The 24491-nt window shown below is 34.5% G+C and overlaps 4 protein-coding genes across 7 annotated transcripts; 2 read left to right on the plus strand and 2 right to left on the minus strand.

The window, feature by feature from the left end:
- The first annotated feature begins 3542 nt into the window (after positions 1-3542).
- Positions 3543-6880, plus strand: LOC148650507 (cell adhesion molecule CEACAM7-like). 2 transcript variants are annotated; one of them, XM_088604375.1, is made up of 5 exons: positions 3543-3634; positions 4738-5031; positions 5403-5651; positions 5949-6083; positions 6723-6880. In XM_088604375.1, exons 1-4 carry the CDS (start codon positions 3580-3582, stop codon positions 6080-6082), a joined length of 732 nt encoding a protein of 243 aa, XP_088460501.1. In that variant the 5' UTR covers positions 3543-3579; the 3' UTR covers position 6083; positions 6723-6880. The 2 variants fall into 2 exon arrangements, with proteins under 2 accessions (XP_088460501.1, XP_088460502.1); XM_088604376.1 differs by having other exon boundaries at positions 5958-6083; positions 6723-6879.
- A 161-nt stretch (positions 6881-7041) lies between these two features.
- LOC148650508 (uncharacterized) lies at positions 7042-9408 on the minus strand. The gene is made up of 3 exons (XM_088604377.1): positions 8547-9408; positions 7917-8033; positions 7042-7489 (listed from the first exon to the last, which is right to left on the minus strand). The coding sequence occupies exons 1-3, from the start codon at positions 8686-8688 to the stop codon at positions 7422-7424; spliced, it is 327 nt and encodes a 108-aa protein (XP_088460503.1). The 5' UTR covers positions 8689-9408; the 3' UTR covers positions 7042-7421.
- Positions 9409-10208: 800 nt separating this feature from the next.
- On the plus strand, positions 10209-14769 carry LOC148650509 (uncharacterized). Of its 3 annotated transcripts, none has more exons than XM_088604372.1 (6): positions 10209-10269; positions 11503-11795; positions 12476-12772; positions 13308-13541; positions 13805-13918; positions 14352-14769. In XM_088604372.1, the coding sequence occupies exons 1-6, from the start codon at positions 10232-10234 to the stop codon at positions 14657-14659; spliced, it is 1284 nt and encodes a 427-aa protein (XP_088460498.1). In that variant the 5' UTR covers positions 10209-10231; the 3' UTR covers positions 14660-14769. The 3 variants fall into 3 exon arrangements, with proteins under 3 accessions (XP_088460498.1, XP_088460499.1, XP_088460497.1); XM_088604371.1 differs by lacking the exon at positions 10209-10269 and adding an exon at positions 10325-10911 and having other exon boundaries at positions 11496-11795; XM_088604373.1 differs by lacking the exons at positions 10209-10269; positions 13805-13918 and adding an exon at positions 10319-10911 and having other exon boundaries at positions 11496-11795.
- A 141-nt stretch (positions 14770-14910) lies between these two features.
- On the minus strand, positions 14911-21281 carry LOC148650510 (uncharacterized). Its single transcript, XM_088604374.1, has 7 exons — positions 20980-21281; positions 20582-20878; positions 19004-19072; positions 18506-18610; positions 17412-17480; positions 15642-15731; positions 14911-15280 (listed from the first exon to the last, which is right to left on the minus strand). The coding sequence occupies exons 1-7, from the start codon at positions 21071-21073 to the stop codon at positions 15201-15203; spliced, it is 804 nt and encodes a 267-aa protein (XP_088460500.1). The 5' UTR covers positions 21074-21281; the 3' UTR covers positions 14911-15200.
- Positions 21282-24491: the final 3210 nt, after the last annotated feature.

Below are 24491 nucleotides of genomic sequence, written 5' to 3' on the forward strand. Positions count from 1 at the left end.
GATCCTGTTTATCATAATTTATGGTTATTGCTCCTTTTAATTACTTTCAATGTTCAATGTTGCAAAATGTGTACCTTGTGTTCTTGTTTATACGTTATTTATTAAGTGTTCTTCAAAGCTGGTTTAATAAGAAATTTCTAGTTAAATAATTCATTTATTTTGTTGTGCTAAACAGTAAAATAAGGTTGTGGTGGGAGTTGATAATAGCAGTGTATGTACAGATTGTGATCTGGAGAGGCCCCTTTCCAAAGTCTTGCGTAAGGCCCTTGAATGTATACTTTATGCTGCGTTGGTGTATCCATCCACCCAGTGGAGTGTGAAATACTCCATGGGTAATGTAGTCTTTTAACGATCAACACAATTTTATTTTCAGAAAGTGTGAATCAACACTGAACTAGTTAGATTATAAATACACTTAGACTGGAGATGCATGTTTAAGTTGCTGTTCTTAAAATTATATTTAATCTCTTCATCCATGCATCCTTCCATCCATCAGCATGCATAGTTTGCAAAGGAACAAAAGAAATAGGTTTATTCCATTCTGAAAAGAGAAGAGAGAAAACACAATGTTTCGTCTGTGAAGCCTTTTTCACCTGAAGAAGGTTTCATGGTCGAAACGTTGTTTTCTCTCTTTCTCTCTGGTTTGCCAGCTTCTTCTTTCTTCTCTTCATTTCTGTGCTCAGGTCTTACTGAGTTGCAGGTGTAATTTATACAACCCTCATGTAATTGGATTGCAAAGGAAATTCAGATGGTTCTCAATTCACATAGTTAGATTGTAACTATTGTATAATTTATATACTGTACAGATGCAGCCATTGAAAATGGGTGGGGTATTTCGCGGTATACCCCGGTGGGCGTGTCGCATCAAAACGCAGTATCACGCAGTATCACGCAGTGTATGGCGTCATTTGACGTCATGCCGGAAAGTATCCAGAATCACCTTGTAAAACAGCCAGGAGGAGCCAATAAAGCTTAACCTCTCATGTACAGCATTTGAGCTTTTAAATTTAAACTGTGTATTACAGCATGTTAATCATCAGTCATGAAAAAGTTGGTATATTTTATGAAAGCAAGATTGCTCAGTTGGACAAAAGTACACAACCTACCTTTATCAGAAATATTTATGCATCAAAGCCTTTACAGAAGATATTACTAATAGTATTAATAATGAATGACTTTGGACAAGCTGTAAACTCAAAGTATTACGCTGGTCCACATTCTTTCTAACCGTCATTTTAAACGAAAATACTTTTAGTTTTTTCTTTGACAAACACCACAGCATTTAGTGGATAATTTCTTTAGCACATTTGTACAAGCACTTGGAATCTGTCCAAGCCCTACTTTGTCAGGCATTTTCTTTTACTGCAATGGACATAAAAACTCCCTTGCTTTTAACAGAGCGTTTCATAATTTCTAACTACGAAAATTATTTAAACTGCAACACTTATCATTCAACCAGAGCTCAAAATATCACAAGGATCCTCAAGAGCACATCAAAGACTGTATTAAAAGATACTTGTATCAGATACATGAGAATCCAGGCTTTTTTATCAATGCTTTCTTTTCCGTATACCAGATATTATGGAACCACTTCAGAAGGGTGTCAATCAGTCAGATTCCACGAATCGGTACTTCAAAGAAAAAATACACACCGGTATTTCATTTCTCCCTAAGCATTTTAAGCATCGAAGTCTTTAACTAACGTGAAATAGCATGTAAAAAAGTGGTAGTTTTAAGCTTTTCTGCTAATATAATATGGAATCGCGTATCTAAAGAAATTAATAATGATATGATTATGTTCGTGTACTGCAACAGGGCTGTGTAGGGCTGTTTCGCCTCACAATCAGACAAATGCAACATGAATTGGGCTGTGTAGTCCTCTAAGTATCTTAATAAACTTTCAGCATAGCTTTCTCCCAGTTTAGATTTATTTTTCTTGGGATCTTGTGATCAAACGTGGAAAGATTAGATTGTAATAGTTTTTATTTTTAAATACATTTTAGAAAAGTGTAATCTATACTAAAAAGCTGTACACCACCTGCTATAAAGATACATATTGTAATTCTTTCGGGCTCAGATAGGACGGACACAAGAACTCAGACTTGTGGAGTTAAAGCAAGTTAAAGCCTTGATTTTATATATCACCTTTAAAAGTGGCATCTCAAAGCAATACAGATTACAAAGTAAATACCCAACACCAATTGTACCCATCTGTCATGCTAATAAAGACCTTTAAATTGAATTGAATTTTATTACTTGTTTTTCAGGAAGTTAAAAAAAACACTTGAATTACTTATCCAGTCTCTTGAAATAAAATTATTTTTCAAGCAATGCAACTAACGTCGGGCAACGTGTTTTTTTTAATCCAACATTGACAGCCACATCTTAAATCTTGTCAGTCAGCTCTTTTTTCTCTATTTGAATTGTGGCGATTCAAACAACTTGGGATAACAAGTGGTCTCAAAGTCACCGAGCTCACAGAGCTTCAACAACAGATGACAATTTCCTTAGTCCTTCCTTAGTCTTCCTGAAATTGTCAGATTATGAGTGAATAAAAGCATTTTATTAAAAACACGTTTGCGTTTGTTTGGGAGCTATATTATGTATTTTTAATATGTAAGATACAATGATGTGTTCCTGCTTACACATTGCACGACTTTAAAAGCTAGAAAAACAGGTACCGAGACCAGCCATATACTGTATGTTTATGTTCCAAAATTAATATCGTTTATGGCCTTCACACGCATTACAGTATGCTCCTATTCTTTTTATGCTCAGCTACTAAGATTTCCCTTCAGTGGTAAAATTCCATATAAATATTCAATTCTAAAACGGGCACAGTAAAGACATTTAAATCTTTCTACGACCGACCAATGCACCACGAGTGCCCCTGTTGGTCAACCAATCACGTACCGCAGTATTTTGCGTCATGATGCGCGAGGCCGTAGCCAATTACCCGCAGTACGTGTCTGTGCCCCATACTTTGAGTGGCTGCATCTGTATAGTCAAATACTACTTAGAATACTACATAGAATTAATGTCCATATTGGTATCTGTAAATTAGATGTGCCATTAGGTCTTTACAGGTTCATTGAATAAAAAGAGTTTTAAAAAGGTGTTAGGAGTTTCTACAAAACAAATCCATCAATTTGAGTTTTCTGTGTTACAGAAGGTTTAGCGTTCATGATTGCACAGTAATGCATTGTATAACAAAGCTTAAACAAGGAAGAAAAATGGCTAAAGATGATCCCGTAGCTGGACTGGCAGTTCAGAAATAAACCCTAAAATCATGAAGTTCATGATAACACCGTTTAACATATTGTTGATAAATTAGAGGTCAAGTACTATTGTGTGTAGCTTCTTAATGGGTTTTACCCATTTCAAATCCTGCACAAGGCCTTTTAAGCTATTAATACGTAAGAACCAAATGAGCCTACAGTGTACTGTACATTGAAGATGCTAATTCTCTTTCGCTGTTTCTTCCGGTTTCAAATCCACCTTTGAAAAAGTAGCTTTCAATTTTCTACTCAGTCTAAAAAAAACTTGAGTTTATTTAACTTCCCCACAAAGACTGTAGCAATGAAGAGGAATGCATGGTTATGTCTGATCTACTCTCTTGCATTGTTATTACGAGGTAACCTTTAATTTTATTTTCATTTTAATGGGATTGGTACTGCTGGAATGATAAAAGCAATGGCAAAATCTTGCAGGCAGATTTAGAGAATTAGAGTGATTTTTGTAGTATTAGTATTATTTTGCAATGTACTACATGCAAAATAATACGAAAAAATACTGTAGATAAAATACTGGCTATATGCATAACAATATTTTACCAGGTACAGTATTTTTTTATTATTTCCATTCCAGGTATTCTCTTTAAATTTAAAAGTGGTGCAGTAACATACTGTTGTAAAAATTCAGTAAATTGTACATTTTGGCAGTAAATAGTTATTCTTGTCATAATCAAATTCAATGTGAAATCGATCACAAATAATCAACCTTTAACATAATACAAATATAACCCAATTCTGAGGTACAGTTTCAATAGAATAAAATCTGATTCCTTTATTCTTTTTGATAACTTCATTAGATCTAAAAGTCTAAATCTAACTTCATAAGATCTAAAAGTTATAAAATAATAATGCTCAATTAATTAAAGAAATTCCTATTGTGCATATGAATATAAGTTGTAGATCAGGAAAATTTATGCTTTGGTATTATTAATTTGATTAATTAATTGGAGTATTAAGTCCAGGGCCATCAAATTATTAGATTATTAGATATTTGATAAAATATTACATCAATTTAGCAGTCTTTTTTATGATTATGGAAATGGAATTAAATCAATTTACAATAAATCCATATTGCTTAAACATCATAATTTTAAAGATTCCATCACCAGGTCTTATTACTCATTTAAACTATAAACCTGTGTTTTATGTTTTTAGGAAGACATTCATGCCCCTGATAAATTGAATATCTAATATTATCTTTTTAAAAATAAAGATAATAAAGTTTTACGTTTCGTCCAACTTGAAGTTCTGATAGGTGGGTGGGTCAATATTATTTTTTTTTTCTGTTATCCACATATTTGTCTCAGTCTTTTGGACTTGTCAGCCATACAGTATCCATCTTGGAAGTGGCTTTGGGTGTAGATTTAATTTTTTTATTGTATCGTCTTGTAAACTATTAAATATCCTAACAAGGAATACGATTTAACCCTTTTGTGTGCTGCAGACAGCAGAGCCTTCCCAAATCTGTATGTGGCGACAGGCAGTACAGTCTACCTGACTGTGGACAATGGTACCCAATTAAACTTCCATGAATTCGACTGGTATATGAAAACTTTCAGAGTGGCCAAGTTGAGAAATTCTACTGTTCACTATTATGGGAGGCAAGGTGAAATCTTTTTGAATGGGACTCTCAGACTGGACAATGTTAGCAAAAATGATACTGGAGAGATTACAGCTAAATTGTTTGATGAAAATGGAAAAAATATCCTCCAAATCAAATATCATCTCATTGTTACAGGTAAGCTGTTACAACACAGGCCTGCATTTATGGTGAATTAATCAAGCAACATTAATGAAAGTAAATTAAACAGATAGTTATTTTTCTATCAGTTACCATTTTGGCATTAAATTCTACCTTAGAATAATAGCAAGGATGTGTGAGGAAGTAACTACTGTACACCCTTTTCACACTAAAGCAGCAATTTTATATGGATTACTATGTAGAGTATATGCAGCTTCCTAAATTTAAATGTTATTAGGAATACAATTGTATGACCTTTTTAATAGCATTGGACAGTATTGTAAAATGATTTTCAACCTGAAAATTAACCTGTATTAACCACACAAAAAAGGGTAAAATAAATAATGATTTCCCTCTCGTTTTTCCAGATCCAGTGTCTCAGCCTATCATAGAATATACCTGTTCACAAGGACAATCGGAGTTTCACTGCTCTGTAGAGAGTGACAATCCCTTGTATTCGTGGAGTTTGAATAACAAGCCATTGCTTGGTGTTGGCATTTTTCATAATGTTGAAAACCATAAACTCAGTTTAAGGAATTCTTCTGGCAGAGTCACTTGCACTGTTTCAAATAATGTCACCCAAAATAAGAGTGAAACCCTTGTTTTTTCTTGTACAGGTAAGCCACTTTCCACATTCAGATTTTTGAGTTAAATAGAATAATCACGTTGAACATCTCAGTATACGTGTAATTTAGAAAAGAGTAAATTTGTCCTAAATAAATAACTACTAAGATGCGTTCACATTCTGTTGCCATGTCAACACTGGAGCAGATATTTTATTAACTTGGTTTTGTAAAGCCTGTAGTTTAAATAGAGTTACTTTGGATAGTATTTTTTTTTCTTCTGTTCAACTGTTTTAATACATTTGAATTAATTCTTAATCATATTTAATCTTAATCATGTTTAATCTTAAACATGTGAAGATTCAATGCAGGTGACCGGAAGTGGCTGGTGTATTGGAATTAAATTTTCAGCCATTATGCTTATTTGCATGATAGCATCTGCATTTCACATCTATACTCGAAAACAGAATAAGCAGAATATTTGAAGTAAGTATTATATTTTTCTGAAAAAATCGTAACTCCTTCAGTTCTGTCCTTTGTTTCCAGTATTTTCATCCAAAATTGTCGTATTGTTCTTGTTCAAAATGTTATATTTAGATTGTATTCTATTATTATGAGTCTGTGACAGATATTTAATTTGAAAATGTGAGTTGAACAAATACAATCCTTTCAAAAAGATAAAAAAGACTTCATTGAAGCGCTATTTCATTAACTTTATTCAGAGGGGAAAAGTAACACATGTAGAAGCTGGTTGATTTATTACATACAGTAATTTATATCACAAGCAAGGATTAAGTGCAATTTCACCTTTTTGTAAGAAGTATATCCTCAAATGCATCTTTAAAAAATAAACATGTCACAAATAAAACAATTTAGTCGATTTTGCATTTCTGGTAACACAAATATATACTTATATATAATATATACTTTTCCATAAAATTCAAGAAGTTGTCATATTTGTTTCTGATGTTTTAAAGTTTGAAAAAAATAAACTTTCACATTTTCATTGCTATATGTTTGTGCATTGACTGTTTAATTATGTTTTATTAAAAGTAGATATTATGCATATGGCTGACCACAACATCATCAGTTTTATTTTACAATGTTAAAAAAATTTTGTTCTAGGTGCAAACTACAGTGACATTGCCAGGATCAGAAAACTCCATTTCAGGATGATGTAATGTGCTTTGGGTTTTTTAATAGTTTTGTCAACCTTCTACATATTATGGACATATCTGCGGTTATGAAATAAAACAAGTCTTTAAATAATATAATGTTGCCTTATGTGAAAATGAAAACACTCTTCGATTTCTGAAACAGACTGAAGTTTTAGGAAAATTATACCTTTTCTGTGTCTGGGATGTAGTAAACAATGAAGAATATGCACTTACTGTACATGCCAAAAATATATAGTGTATGTTAACAAAAAGTTACTTGAGTCAAAACCTACTGTAAGTGAACTTATATCTCAATATCACAATATCTCACCCAGTGTGGGTGTTTGCTGCAACGTCAACCATGGACAAAACCAATGTTTCCCATTGGAACATTTTGCCTTTTTTCTTGTGGATATTTGCTTTATGAGTACAGCAATGTAAATCATCACCCCTTTGATGCACAACACAAGATCTGTCTAAAGCCATCTGGGTTTGGTGGAAGGCCTTTAGCCTAAAAGAACACATCATTTTAGTTCAGTCTGTAAGACTAATGTACGTATTGGTTTTATCATAAATAATCAAGGTAAAATAGCTACAGCTGGGGAAGCTCCATATGAATGTACTCTGAAGGTACAGTATTTCTGTTTCTCACTTCCTTTAAACACTTTCATTTTTGGTCCTCGTCCACTCTGTCATTGATCCCAAAGCAGGGGGAGCCTTGCACTTGTATTCGATCTAGGAGAAACAGAGATTGGAAAAGATCACGTTCATTAAGATCTTGTTATGAGATAATGAATCCAATGAAATGCATTGAAAGTGGGCAAAGAGCAAGACTGTACAGCTCTTAGAAAGAAGTGGGCTACGCTGTCATGAGAGAATTAGACCCTACACCTTTTCAGAAGGTTACTTTTCTGAGGGGTAAAAGCAAATTGGACTTAAAGTGCTAAGGTTATGTTAGTCATATGAAAATGAACAATTATTAAACTTTTCAGATGGAAAAGTATACAAATCACGAAGGTGTGCACATTTCTTTTGACATTACCGTTGTTGACATTTTGGTAAAAGATTGTTACTGAAGTACACCCAAAATGAGTAGCTCACGGTTATTCATTTCTACACAATAATAAACCCATAAAACAGATGATGAACTTGATTTTCTCACCTTGCTTTCTTTTCATTCTGAACTGATGAATGATGAAAATGATGAGAAGGACTGAGACGATTGCTTGGAAAACACTGTGTGTTATCACATAAGCAAAGACAAACACAGGTGCTTCTCCTGTTAAATAAACAAAAAATGTTTTTAATGTGATCATTCTGAGACAAGTGTCTTGTTTGAACGATTCACAACCAATTCATTCATGGTTATTTATTACAATGTTTGTGAGTTAATAAGGTAGTTGATTCATGGTTATGTAATGTGTATTGTGTACTGTATAGCCCACAGAAAAAGCTAAGAAAATTAAGAGGTTCTTAGCTCAAAAGCCCAACAGTAGAAAGTAGTGTGGAAATTAAATATTTTGAAATTCTGAATAACTGAATCTGTATGTCCTTCAGCTGTGGGTCCCTTAGCAGTATTGTTCAGAATCAAAACCCAAATATATATCAAACGCATCTCCCTGTTGTACAAAAAGTTAATCCAACTCCAGGATGGCCACTTAGACTGTTTAACATTTACACACTAAAAAAGTAATAACTATCAATTTTTGAAAAAGATAAAATCTCATCATAAAGATGCCATGCACAACTGCAAAAAAAAGTTTTTACTTTGTCCTGTCTAGAAATAGGTTACCTCTTAACTGGAGCCGAAAGTCTTTCTTGTAAACATTCTTCCCATTGGTGTCATAAATCTCCACTGTGTAAAGTCCTTTATCAATTTCATGAGCTTGCTCCACTTTGAGAGTCCCATTTGCAAAAACCTCTGCCCTGTTCATGAAATCAGCAAAGGTCCAGGACTGTGACTCCCTAAACCGCGCAATACGATTTTCCTCTTTCTTCCAGATGATGTCAGATATATTCGGAAGATTTCCACTGTCCAGGATGAACCATACAGAATCTCCAAGATTTCCATAAACAGAGGAAGGTGTGCTGATCCATTCATCAGTACCTTAATAGAAGAGCATACTGTAACTCAGACTTAGGATGCTAGCAATATATCGTCTGAGGAATCTTAATGCAGTATATAGTTTTAAAGAAATACGAAGCAAAAAAAATCCAAATTATTCAGATTTGGAAAATCCCTTTTATTCAAAGCAAACATCACATGTGATGAAAAATCTATTGTACTTTTCTTTTAGATATTGCCTGTATATTGGGAGGTAGATGTACATTGGGCATTTTTATTGGTATCATTAGGTGAAATAAATACTTCTTAGCCATGTCTTTTTTAAATTAGTTTTAAAAACATTTTTTTGCTTTACATCTTATCCATTTACTTTTTTTTTCACTTTACTTACCTGTAATTCTTAAGAAGTAAGAAATAAAGAAGATGGAAACAACACGGCAAACCATTTTCATCAAAATGAACAAAAATGACAAGAAAGTTTTTTTCAGTATATGGACTGTCTTAGGAAGTTAGTGGAAAGCTGCTTTCATAAAATGACTTATCATCCTCTTTAAAAGAAAACAAATATTTTAAACAATGTCCTCTCTGTTACGTGCTATACTCTTAAGTTAAATAGGGAACATACAGAGAAAAAACAAGCACTCATCCAAACCACTGTAATGAGAAACAATAGAAAAAAAATCAAAAGAAAATTAAAGATTTAGAAAAAAATACTTGTAATATGTAAAAATTATACAGTCATTGTTACAATACTGTTAATACTGTCACTGAAGAACTCTCATTTACAAAAGATCTCACTGCATGTACAGGATTGTAAGTGTAATGAGCTTACAGCGCTGAATAACTATGTATTTCTCTGGGGATATTTTTGTAAAGTATCTAATTTTAACCATGTACAAACCACAGCAGACTTAAAATGTCATTTGCTGTCTAAATTTGTGCATGCAATATTCACACTAACTGACAAAGTTTAATCGTTAATCAGCAGCACAAACTTGCAGATGTGTGCAAATGATTGTAAGTTACTGTATATCACGTTACTTTGCAAAAAATAATAATCTGCATGGACAAAAGCATTCACTCAATTATTTAAATAGTTCATGTCTGCAAACATTACTTTTAGTAGTAGAGGGTAGATAACAACTGAAACAAAATACTAGTATTTTCCTAGTAACTCAATTTTTTGTCATTTGATTTTTTCAATGAATTTACTGTATTTACATTTTTGTATTCGTACTGTATTTGTATTTGTTGTGCATTGTGGTGTTGCCATGTTATTTTGAACCCATCTCACATGCTCAGAAACCATCAATTTAATTACAGCAAAGGAACTGCGTAAGACTGACTAAAATCTGGCCACTGACTGATATACATTTGTTGTGGGCTCATGTCAAAAGTGCACAATTGGGTAAATGATAGAGAGAAGAGAAGCAGTAGATACAGTAACTTGGTAAAAGCTGCAAAATGTTTGCATTCTGTAAATTAATGGACACATCTATTACTAGAAATAATTTGTCAATACTTTGTCAGGATTAGTTTTCTTATATGTAAGCTATTTCAAATTCAAAAATGTTTTAAGTCATAAATTATATAGACTTTTTTAAACAAAATACATTGGTTTTGAAGCCTACCATTGTAATATTTTTTTTTTTCAAAAATGAAAATGTGTTTCTCTTCTTGTAATTTAGTCAGGAATGAGTGTAATGCTTTATTATTTTGGGTGGCACTGTTGCTGTACATGGTGTGATACTGTAGAGTTCCAGAAGTTATGTTCCTATAGCTTGTTTGCTGAGTTGGTTTAAAAAAATGTAGTACGTGAGCTTATGGGTTTATTAAATACATATCAAACTCTTATGAGAAGCACTATTTGTACTTTTAGGTTCCTATAGTGGTATAAATAACAAAGTATCACTTCTTTGTAAATCAGCAGCAATGGAGCACTGATAGTCTGTGGTTTTTTAAAGAATGTCAATAACTACAGTTCTCACCACATACGTAGCAGAGCTCTGTTTCATTTCATCTTCCTTTGCTTTTATGATGGTACCGTATCGTCCTCTTTTGCTGGTCTGGAATATATTGTCCTTTTTTTATGGTAAGCAAAATTTCAATTACATTTTTCATTTATATTGAACATTGATATATTTGCAATCTGTTTTAGAAACAAAATATGTTTGTAAATTATATTGTATAATATTTCTTAGATATTGAATTATGTTTTACAAAATGCAAATTATTGCAATATTTTCAGAAAAAAAAAATTGTATGCATTGTCCTGGACTTGTCAATTTTAAGGAGTGCATAGTTTGAGAATCCTTTTGTAATTATGATGATAAGTTTGGGTTTTATATTATCATTGATCAAAATTGATTTAATTGTATATACTTGTATATATACTTGAATATAATTGTATTAACAAACATTAATATTAAAGTACAGTATGTAAAACGAAGACAATGTGCACAATCAGGTCATTTTCACTTTTTTGTTGTGAAAAGTCTGATCTGATGAGCAATCCTTACATTAAAGAATCACTTGTGGACAAACACTAGTCACTTCTTACCAATTATGTAATCAAAACCTGTAGTTAAATTCCAGTTACCCACGTTAATACATCAGCACTGTATAACTGAAAGCTCTTTACTCAGATTAAAATTGAGTACTTTGTGTTTTTTGTAGCAAACAGCAGTGAAGAAACATTGATTTTTGGAAAACTTGGAGAGTCAGTAGCCCTTCCCTTTGGGTCAGAGATCAGGGAGTATTCTGATGTGAAGCTGACAAAAGGCAAAAATTTTGTTTTCAAACATAAAAATGAAAAGAGTTCTTTCGGTTCAAGCTACAAAAACCGAACGACATTCAATGAAAATGGGACAATCGTTCTGGAGAGAACTGTGATAGGCGATGCAGGAGAGTATAAGCTGCAGGCTTACAAAAATGGGAAACTGGTGTACAATGCCAGTGTCCATTTAATCATTCAGTGTAAGTATCATTCTATTCAGCTATTCCTATATTCTACACATTTCTTCTTTGCATTATAAGCATCTGCTTCTTGAAAAATGAAACACTGTGTCACACAATCGGAATGGTCATTTCTGATAGGAAGAGACATGTAAAGTAGTTCCCAGTTTTGCAGTTGTCTAGAGCAGATGAGGATTGAGGAAGTCAGATTTCAGGGGAAAACAAAAGATTATGCATAAGACAAGACAATGTAATATGGCAATTTTTAAAAACATATAGAACATTTCTTCAAAAGTATTTTAATGATACAGTAAATAGAACGGTCTTAGTTTAAAGACATTTTCTAAAGAAGGTCTTTGGTCATATTATAATTCTTGATTAGAATGAATGAACACTAATTATAAACCACTTTAAAGAATTCAAAATAATGTATGTATATGATAATATATACTGTATAATTATAAATTATGTATAATTTTATTAAAATTAAAACTGTAAAACTAAGCCTGAGTTTTAAATCATATACTGTACACTCTCACCAGTTTAATACTCTTATGTTGAAAAATTCTGAATCATACCAGTTTCCCAGAACTGCTTCCTAACATCTATTTTCAATATTGCTCCAGAATTAAATACTGCTGTTTACTGTGAATTTATTTATTTTTATTCTTTGTTTTGATGTGTGTGTTTTGGTGCTGCAGGTGTAACAGAATTACCTTTTGTTTATGGAGATTTGGGATTTTCAGTAACCCTCTTCGATGGAAATGTGGATTTTCAAAATATTTCTAATGCAAAGTGGAAAAAAGGAGACACTCTGGTGGCTCAATTTGTGCATTCCCACCCTCAGTATAATGGAGAGTTCCAACATGGAACAGAGGTCTTCCAAAATGGGACCCTGAAAATGCAGCACGCTGAGGAAAACGATGCTGGAAATTACACTCTGGAAGTTTCTAATGGAGATATCCTTCATAAATGGACAACACAGTTATTCGTAATTGGTAATCTTGAAACCACAGGCATGAACAAAATGAGATAGCCATTAATTTTAGAGAGAAATTTCAAGTATGTGATACTTGTAGATTAATGTACATGCATTTGCATGCATTAAAAGCTACAGTAATGCCTCTTAGGATCATGCCATTTCAGAAAGCTGCAGTATAGTGATTTTTTTTTCAAAAGTAGTAGATTAATTTATTCATTTTTATTAAGGAGTATTATATTATGTTACCTTGTGAGTCTTGTCTTGTGCTGTAGTTAACATTCTCATTTATTTCAGGAAACAGAAATTAGATTCCTTTGATCACCTGCCTTCTAGAAATCAAATGAGCTAGATGAGAAAAATGGCTTGGTCTCACCTCACTTATACTATCATGTGCACATTCAAAGTATAGTCTTTTTTTTAAACTTTTTTTGCAAATAAAATTAATTAACCTTGGCGACCAGTACGTTTGATAATGGAAATGGTATAGAATGTAACATAATGTTGTTCTAATAGGGAAGATCACATTGGAATAACCTCTGTTTTTCCTGCAGTACACAGGCCTGTAATAGAGCACACGTGTATACCTGGTGGTGAAGCTGAGTTCAGATGCTCTGTAAAAAGCAATGCAGACCCTTTTATTGAATGGACTCTGAATGGAAGCCCACTTGAAAATAGAAGCGGAAACCAGACTGTAGTTTTAGGTCATTTTCATGGGCAATTAGTCTGTGCTGTAAAACACTACAGTAGCATAAGTCAGAGTGATTCTGTCTCATTTCCTTGTGTAGGTAAGCACAATATTTCTTCTGAATATACTGAGAAGCTGTTATCAGAAAGATTTAGTCAATTTGTAACTTCCAACTTGTGCGAAATCTTAAATTACATTAGAAAACAAGGCTTAGTTTCAATAAGGTGTGGATTAAAACAGATATACAGAACATACTTAGAAATATAAATGGGCAATTGTACCTGTAGAATTAATAATTTTAAAATGTTTATTGTTACTTTAAAGATGACAATGCACTACTGTTGTCTTTTTTTGTTTCCAAAGATCAGAAATGGGGTTTGTTACTCTTTGTTCCCATTGGCATTTCGCTGCTGATAATATTCAGTTTCGCTGGATACTGCCTGGCAAAAAAATGTCCATGTCGTCAACAAGATTTATGTAAGGACACAAGCAATTTTCAATTAATTTATTATGTTTCTCAAACTTCCTAAAAGGGTTCTATAATTGAGATATGCATTTGCAAACATGTGAATAAGGAGATAACACGTCTTGAATATTGATCATTATTCATCAGTAACGTTTTGTGAATTCTAAAGCAACTCCAGTAAATTAAAGTACCAGTGGAGTAAAGCAAAGGTTTTCTTTGTGTCTATCCCAGACATGGGGAAATTCTCTGTCAGAAGAAACTCAAAACCAACGGCCAGCTTTAAGGATTTGTAAACCACACTTAGCAAGTTCTAGATTTCTCTTCTCCTTTCTTATACTCTATTCTACCTGAGCTGCAAAATAACTTTTTTTGCTCAATGTAAAAATCACACTGCAATAAACATTTACTAATTATTATGTTTATCGGTTTATGTACATCTTCTAGTCTTTCCGAACAATGCACAGACAAGGTTATATGAAGAACAAAAAATGGAAGATTGCGGTCAGCATTGCCAGGAAGGCAAAATAGAAGATTGCACACAGAATTGTCAAGAAGGTGAAATGGAAGATTGCACACAGAATTGTCAAGAAGGTGAAATGGAAGATTGCACACAGAATTGCCAGGAAAGTGAAATGGAAGATTGCACACAGAATTGCCAAGAAGGTGAAATGGAAGATTTTCCAAGCCCACCACCAGAGGTTGAATGTGAAGTACTCAGTACCACTCAATTCCTCTCCACATTTACAAAGTAAAGTTGAATACAACTTGCATATTCAATATTGTTAAATGCAAATATAATTAAAGCTTGTCTTCATTCTCCCTCATTTGATTGCAAATAAAGAGATCTTGATGGAATAAATAATGGAAAGGAATGACATCTTAAATGTTTGGTTACTACATTATTGCACGTAATTGCTAACAGCCTTATGTGCATATAATCTCTTATTCATTTAACAGTACCTTGTATATTAATTTATTTAATAATTGAATAAAGCAAGAAAAAAAGAGAAAAAAAATCTAATTTATTCAGATAGAACATTGAAACATGGTCTATCTGTGGATTTTAAGAGCATTGAACAGTAAGAGCAACATTTCCAATCTGCACATTAAAAGTACTGTATTTGTTCATGCCTATAATGGTTAAACAATATGCTATTGCTGACTGTGTCCAAAAGTAGAATTATATAATATTAACAAGAACATAAATGAAGAAGATTTTGGTTATTTCATAAGAAAAGGTGGTATTACAATAAAATAAATTAAGGAGTTCAATTGATTCACAACATTATATTTTCATACATATATATCTTCTTCTTCTGTTGTTGAATCATGTCTTGCCTCATGGAAGAAAGATGAGTGAAATTCAGGAAGACCTAGAAGAGTTAAAAAACCATTAATGCAAACTAAAACATTATTCACATTCCTTTGATTTAATTTTTCAGTGGAATACGGTGAAATTAAAAACATGTTCAGAACATTTTCATTCATGCACTACGATGATTAAAATAAGAAGCAGGATCTATACAATGGAATTAGTTACAATTAGAAGTTACGATGTTTTACTCAACTTTGACAATAAATCCATTTTTTACAGATACCAGGGTAAGAAATGCCAGTGGTACTTTAACATAAAAATCACACCTCTGTTTAACTAAGACTATTTAGATTAATTTGATTAATTTGTCACTTCATGGGAGTTACCACAATTTGATGTAAACCTCTTCAGGCATTCACCTTTTAATGCTGAGTTAACATCTTTCTCTTTGTCGTCTTTAATCACATTTTTCGGCACATGCATTTCAACATAGATGTTCTTTTCTGCATCTACAAAAAATCCAATGGCTGAATGAGTTCTTGAGCTGGACAGTCCCATAGTAAAACATTAAAACAAAGTTCAGATAGTTTTTATTTTCTTTATCCACCCAAGTTCATCCAACCACAAACTCTCCAGTTCCTTTACTGTTTTTTTTTACTTCTCACTAACAAAAATATTTTATTTAAATGTGATCCTGAAATGTATTACTTAATACTTCAGGAGATTTGTTCCCCAATAGAAAAATAGATCAAGACCCTCAGAGCTCTTTCAAGGAAGAACCTGTAGAGCAGATAAAGTTAATTACTGTTATTTAATTGACATGCACATGTTGCATCAAGACTAATAAGGAGACAGATTTAAAGCTGTAGGAAGCCATGAGATAATCTCTACACATAGCTACTGTAAATACCAGATAAAGCATAGAAAACACAGAGTACTGATAAAGGGCATGAGCTCAGAATGAAGTAGGGCTACCACAAAGATCGGTTCTAAGACTGCTGCTCTTTCTATTTACATCAGTGACCTACAGCCTGTCACATTTTCGCATGATAGGCAGACACAAAGAAAACCTGTGAATATGGTAACAGAAGCACAAACCACGCATGATAGGTTCAGGGCAGGGCTAAAATAAGTGGAATTCAATTATATTATTGAGTATTTTAAGATTCTAGAAACATATAAACAAGATGGGCTTTTGACTTTTCTTATTATAGCAGGTAGTTAGTAAAGTTGAGTCTGTTTTGTGTCATTTCCTATTCTGGTAAAGCTGAAGGACAAGAAGACATAAAGGCAGCTGGTTAGACCGGCTTCGCTTTGCTGCTGTGTTGTATGAATGCCCTGTATCTGGCATAATAAGCACTCATTTGCTGTATGTATTTTGCTGGTATGTGGATTTACTGTCTTCATTAAAACTCAGTTTGTCCATTTCCATGTAATTATTTGTTTGCATAGGGTGTACTCGTACCACTCACTTGTTTACATCTCTTCTAAAACAAGACAGAGGGTTAAGTAGAGAGGTTAAATGATCAAGAGGTTAAACAAAAGGTTAAACAGAGAAATTGACTGGTTGTTTCTGTGTTGTTTGCCTCAGTTCATCTATTGTATCTGCTTGTCGCTTCTATCTGCAGGCTTTTCCATCCGCTTGGCTGACCATAGCCGTGCTCAAAAGAGAATCATTGCAAACCCTTTCCCTTTCAAACCTGATCAAGGGAATTAGAGTACCATAGCTGTTCTGTGAGTAACTACTGTACAGTATATGAGGCCATGTTGCATTTCTTTTGAATGTTTCAGAAGCATACTTTGTTTGCCATTCCTAGTTTAGGATCTTGAGCTCTGTAGTAAAAACTTGAAGCTTCAAAAATTGTTAGAGAGTGACCACTGGGTGTGTGATTGTGACACAGCAATAAACAGCTCTTGAGATAAGATGGATTTGATGACTTCTATTCCTACTGCCCTTTATTATGTTCTATTCATGGTGTGTGTAATTTCTTGCTTACACACGAATGTTTCATTTTATTATGCAACTAGGAGGTTAATATAACTCTGAAAAAAAACGTATTTAAAGAGAATTGTGCACACTTAAAGCACTATTACTACCTACCAGTGTATTGTATGCCTTTTAAAAACAAAAACAGCATAATAACTTGATTCTGAAGAGCAATAAACTTTTTAAATGGAGTATTTCCTACCTTCCAGCCTATGTGCATGACCCTCAGCCTCTCTTGGTTGGTTCAAGTGAAAATGGAGTTCTCTGTTTCCTAAAAGAAGAACCATGTATATTGCAATGAGGTTTTTGAGGTCCAATGAGGTTTTTTAATGAGAGTGATCAGCAATTCTTGTGCGGATACTTCAACATGACAGATTTATTTCATTTCCCAGTCATGCACAGATTAATGACTGAAATTCCATTAATTTCAAAGTACTTTATTCATCTCCAGGGGGGCAAAAAAGAAAAAAAACATATTGTAACGCAACGGGGGCTCAGGCGGGCGCCCTTGCCGCATTAGGTCGGCCCCCCACCGTCGGGGGCTCGAACCCGGGACTCCCGCGCCTCTCTGCAGTGACCCAGCCCCGTGAGCTAAAGAGAGATCTCTCTTCAGCCCAGTAGCTGTGGTCCTGCTATCACAGGGAAGGGCGGTGACGTCACCCGCTCTGGTACGCCGGCTCTTACACAGTGCCTGTCGGCCGTAAGCGTTACAATATCAAAGTCCTTTCAGAAAAACCTTTGACAAAAGGTTTCAGAATGAGATACTTCTGCAACAAAAATAATTACAGCACAAGTGGATGTGAGTTGGTTCATAGTTAAAAAACAAAGCAGAGATATCTGATTTTACAGTTTATCTAATACAGAATTAATTTATTCGTTTAAATGCTGTTACTTATGCCCGTTCTCAATGAGGAAGTTCGGGGTACTATAAAAATAATTTGTAATAGTGGAAGGTGTTGTAACCCTCTTCTGAAAGTGAAATTGAGCTGCCATATTCAGTGCTGTGGTTTTGGCAGTGACTAAGCCACAGACTTCCTTTTAACTAAAAACGCAGTCAAGCTGAAGCACCCTTTGGGGGACAAGTGATTATCATCAGAAATAAACTGAATCTGTATTAGATAATCTGTTAAATCCTCTACATGTACTGTACTTGTTTTGTCGCTTGTTTGTTTTTTTATTCCAAAACTCATCAACTGATTACATTCGTAAAGGACTTTATGGATATTTTCTTTCTACTATTTGATAGTGTGTTGAGGGAAAACAGGACATTCGAAGTGTCAATATTGGTAATCTCACCTTCTTTTCTCTTTTTTTCCAGTTTCTTCCGTAGGTTTAAAATAATGTATGATAATATGACAACTGTAACGTGGATTCCCACCCAGATGAAAAGTAGACCGCGAGCTGTTTCAAATCGAGACAAAAAGCAAGCAAAATTACAGTAGTGATCATTTTATCCCGGAAGGGCACAGTAGTTTTCAGAAAGTACATCAATGATAATGTGAAAATCTGGAAAGACAAATTCAGTAATGGATAGATCATAAATAATGTGCTAGACAACTGAAAGTAACAATAAACATTGGTGACTCAAGAGATGGAATAATGCATGCAAATCAAGGCAGAGACAATCTAAAAGTAAACATAAACTGTTGTACATTTTGGTTTTGGCTGCACTTTAGTTAGTAATCTTGTTTATAAATAATGATGTGTACGGCAAGGCACAGTTAGAATGTGGACCTCAGAGTGTGCTACACAAAAGCAAGTTTCCAACAGTATTCAACAGTGTTCAGTTCTTACCTCTCTTTATGGTATTTTCATCATCATTCCCACTGATTGGACAGGATATGTTTATAAAAGTCTGAAGGCCTGAATATCCATGAACAACAATCATAAAAAGAAACACCGAATTGAGTAAAACTGTATTTTTCTTCATGATCAGAATTAATTCTTATGTTTGCATTGAAAAACATTTTGAGAGGCTGAGAGCATGGTTTTTCTTCCAGTGTATTCTGTAACTGTCCGACTAACGTGCTTAGTATTAATCTGGAAAAAACTACTACTCTGCTAAACAACTACAAAACTACTAAGACTAAGTTTAAAGCTATCATTTGAAAAGAAGAAAATGAAGCATTTTTAAAAAGCTTTGTGCGTTATGTTTATTCAACTGTAGTTTGATTTTTTTTAAAAAGATTAAAAGATTTTGAAATAACATCCTTCAGAAAACAAGGGGAAATAAAAAGTTAATTAAGTAAAGCCTAATATTGAAAGTATATCAGGCTTGGTACTTTTTTGGTACCTTTTTTAGTCTCTGCTCATTTCAGTTTGTGGTAGCTAAAGTAAGAAACAAATTTCAGCCTAATTTCTTCCCGTTTGTTTTATACAGCCATTTTATTTTCTTATAGTTTTTATTACATGATATGTGGTCTGATCCACTTGAATTAACAAGAATCTGACCTCAAGTGGTATATCTGTTTAAATATTATCATTTATGTTGTTATTGTTTTGTAACAACAATAATAATAAGGGAAAGGACGGTGATGCAATACTTAGCATTACTGCCTTGCAAAACTGGGGCCCTGAGTTCAATTCTGGACCTGGACTGCTATCTGCATGAAGTATGTATGCTCTCCATGTGTTCGTGTGGGTTTGCTCTGGGTGCTTTGATTTTCTCTGTTTGAAACCATCTGGGAAAATTAGCCCTAGGTGTGGGTACTGTACGTGCCTATTTGTGTTTTGTTTTCTGGAATAGGCAAGTCAATAAATTGTCCCTTAGAATGTCTATGTGTATGTTTTCCCTTTGATCCAGTCCAGCCTGTACTCAAGTCTTGCATTCTGAACTTTACCTGCAATATGCCAACTTCAAATAAATGATTAATGAATAAGTAACATGAAACATCAAAATCATTTTTTTCTTGAAGATTCCTAATTTTTTTGACCCATGAGTGTCAGCATTTCTAAAACCTGTGAAACAGATTTTGCGGGTTTGGTATAGAATGTGTTTTTATTTGTGAGAAAGATGTAAAATAACAGTGACAGTACATCATCCCTGCTTACAGAAATTTTATTAATTAACAGCTGTCAATCAAGCAAAATATATATTAGTAGACACTGATTTGAGGACTGAGTCATACAGAGAGAATAAGCTTACCCATTATGTTTTGCTTAAATTATGTCCTGTAACAAAATTCCACTTTTAATACATGGGATATCATTATACTGTATATTTTTATTACATATTCAATTTCTTAATTCTTACAATTTTGCTCATGTATAATCATGTGTGTTATTTTTAAAGTGCACAAATAATAAGGCTTAATACTGATGCTTTGATTATTCCTGTCACCAAATACAGTACATTATGAAAATAAATCTTACCTATTTTCAGCGTGATATTATCCTTGAAAATATTCTTTCCAGTTTTGTCATATAGCTCCAGGAAATAAACTCCAAAATCTTCTTTTACGATGCAGTTGAGTTTGAGGGTTCCATTTCTGAAAATCTCAGCCCTGTTTTTATATTTATATGAAGGGTGAGAGATGCCATTTTTAAATTTCCCCACCAGTATGTTTTCTTTTTTCCATGTTGCCTCTGACATATTTTTGGGTGTTGATGGATGTAGAAATACCACGGATCTCAGTTGACCATGTGCAATTTTTTTCTCTTCAGTACTGACTGAATTCATTATGAAAAGAAAAATCACATTAATTCACTTATGCTTAATCCACTATAAATTAAAATTAAGTTATGAAGCAGCATCACAAAAAAGAACTTACCATATTCTGTGACAGAAAATAGAAGCACCATCCAAAAACTAAAGCCTTTAATATAAAGCATTGCATTAATATTTTGTAACTGGAGAGCAAACATTATATACTAATGTTTAAAATTTAAGTTGTTATTCCTCTATATTTCACAAGAGTATTTAAATGTATTATTTACATCTAATAATGATACACATATTGCATGCTGCCAAGGGTTTCAATCTGTAAAGCAGATAGGAAATGATACATTTTTTTACTTCTCAGCCTGTGGTCAGCTTTGTCTGCCTGTTTAAACACCAGCTCATGTTCACACACTCTTGAAGAGATAGTTCCTTGTATAGTTTTAGGTAACATGAAAACATGCCTTTCAATTCAGAAGAGGCTGGTGGGGGTGTGACACTGTAAACAAGAAAAAATAAATAAAAGTTTAATATTTTCTATAGTTTGCAAGAACTTCTTGATTTACTTTCTTTAAATAAGAGGACAATAGGAATCAATATTTTATGGCTTTTGTGTGAAAATCACCACAATGTGCTTCAAGAAAAACATTTTTTAATAAAAAATATAAAATACAATGGAGATCCAATGAACTGAAACTCCACTGGTCACAACTAGAGGGCCTCAAAAGATAAGGAATTTGGCTTGGTTGTTACTCAAAAGAGCAGGAATATAAGGTGCATATGTTCTGGCATTTGTCCTAGACCCACATCTAGATCTCCTAGATCCACATGGCTCTCCAGCCAAGGCAATTTTCCATCCTCTCTTACAGAGAGCAAAACAGATTTTATCAAGCTACACAAGTTTGTTTTAAAAAGGAATACAGTTTCTTCTCACCAGTCTTCTATCTCAAGACACATTGACTCAAACTGGCAACACCCGCAACTCCACCAAAACCCCGCACTGCAACATTTTGGTACCCATTGTGAGGCTAACTAGAACAAGTGGTCAATGACAGACTGTCTCTCCATTATTGAGGAACTGGTTCAGACCCTTGCAAAGTCTGTCACCATTTAACAGGATGCCAACAGCTTACAACAGAGTGCCCAGAGTATTCTTTAAGCACAGTTTCCAGGTCTTCCAGGAGGCAGCAATGGCACAGTCTAGCTACCTGCAGGAATATGTTGAGGCAGATGATGATATCAGATGATAGAGAGCATAATTTCAACACCGTGGATCCTGATACCCTCAACCCAGCTGCAGGTGCAACCTGCTCACATTCTCCAGAAGATGACCCCCCAGGATGTAGTGGGGTATTTAGTGGTCCTCTAGAAGGCTCAACCTAGGGATAGGAATCACTGGGCTAATATCATAACTTCTTTCGTAATAAGTGTATTATGATCTTGATAGTGCTACTGCCTCAGATTATAAACTCAAAGCCTAAATCTTAGCAAGGTAGGGAGCTATAAGATTCCACAAATGGCATTATAACCCCAATATCTCCACTTGATCTCAAAGGTTTGCGATCATTTATTTGGCTAAAAAGTGGCTGGAACCTGAAGCCCTTAGTCAAACCCACACAGTCAAATATTTAGTACTGGACATGTACCTCTATCAGTTACCCCCTAAAATCCATCAGACCATTAGAAAGACAGACCCTCAAACTGCCTATGATTTCATGGTATCCCTGGAATGTCATCTTTCAGCCACCAAAATTGCCAGAAACACAGAGGTGGTTACGATTATAGTCCAAGTAATACACGTGAAAGGGAACGTGATTAAATGAAGAATGAAGAGGGGTCTCTCCATATGCCAAGTCCCTAGAGTTGCCATCTCATTCCTTGAATGGTCCGGAGCAGAACATATGCCACCCAGCCACTGTAGGAAAGTAAACTAGGAATGCTAGCTCCTGTTCTGGCAAAGGTAGTGAGAAAATGGATGGTAATGTGTTCCATCAGTAGGAAAATCAAATAAAGTACCACCTATCTACGGAAAGCTCATTTACAGAGAGCAGAAATTGAGAATCCAATAGACGCAGTCAGGTCAAAGTGAGGATCAGGAATCCCGTAAGAAACCCAGTGAGACTTAAGACTCAGCAAAAAAATTACCAAAGCTAGGATCTTCACAAACTATACTAGAATCCATGGCACTCCCAGATCAGAGATGAAATAACCTGATATCACGATTCTCATCCCTCCTCTAGAGGGCACTCCGACCCTTTTGTGTTAGTTTCATTATCACATTCACCTGCCCCTTGTTCCATCCTTTATTTTAGCCCGGTGGTCCGGAAGCTCAGGGCTCTGCATTAGAATACAGACGCCTGGAGGCCCGCCGAGCATCAGGTCGTCCTACGTCCACGGCATGAGGGCTTAGGCGTCCAGACCAGCTGACTCCGGGACTTGGAGCACCTGGCCTCATCATTTGGTTTTTAATTTTCGTGTTCCTGTCCCTGATCCCGTTCCTGCTTTTAATCATGTGTCTTGGATGGATCTCCCAGCACTTGGACCCTGCACTGCACCCTAGTTTCCCGTTTTGGACTTCCCTTGTTTGGACTTGTTCGCCTGTGCTCCCCCATGCACCTGGATCACTGTCGGCACCGCCGCATGTTCGCCATCTCTTCCATTCCTATCCATGTTTTCCCTGTAGTCCTTTTCCAGTCACTTCCAGATTTTACCGTCTAAACTACGCACTACACGGGAGTCAGGACCGGCTCCCGTGACACCTGAACCACGTGAGTTGGACACGGTCATAATTTAGCAGGCGTTCCAGGTGGTACAGGTTTCCCATCAGATAGGCATCCATGGCAATCAGCACTGAGAGACAGGTGAGTGGATATGTGGCTGCTGGCTCCCGTGTCAATGCTAGTTCACTCCAGTGAGCTCCAGCAGGAGCAAACATGACAAAAAATCTTACAAATTATTATTTGGGACCAAACAATTATGTATGAATCGAACTAATTTCATATTTCCATTTTATTTTCATTACTATACAGTATATCACATTGCAGTAATAACAGAATATTTTCTTTACAGTTACATTTTTGAAAAGTCTGGAATAATATTTTAAATGCTACATGACGTTTTATTCTGATCACCACTGTTAACGGCAATACATTTAGTATTTTTGAACACTGGAACAACAGAAGGCAAGAAGAGAGTGGATTCTATCTGTATTCCTGTAGCCTGTATTGGCAGAGGATGAACTCCCCAATAAACAGAAGGCCTTGAATTCCACTCCCCTGTAAAGGTAAGCCAAATAAGCCAAATCTTAAAGTCTTTGGGGAAAATCAGAGATTCTAGTAACTAGTCATGGAGACTCAATGAAGACACAAAAGCTGTTACCAAATGCAGTATGCTGGAGCAGTGAGGCAGCAGTGCTACTTTTACATGGTACCATTATTTTTCAATTTTCTGTGCTGAAACTAAAATAAAATGTAAACATTTTTTGAATTAATTAAAAATTGTTGGCCAGTACCTACATTATTAATTTGTACCTTTACATTGAAATAGATTTTTAGCTTGTAGTGTCATTTATTATCCATTTTCCTGGATTTGATCTATTTTATTACAATTGTGGATCAGAGCTAC

This window comes from Lepisosteus platostomus, chromosome 13, assembly GCF_059453375.1.
Source record: "Lepisosteus platostomus isolate fLepPlt1 chromosome 13, fLepPlt1.hap1, whole genome shotgun sequence".
In the NCBI taxonomy this organism is placed as follows: Eukaryota; Metazoa; Chordata; class Actinopteri; order Semionotiformes; family Lepisosteidae; genus Lepisosteus; species Lepisosteus platostomus.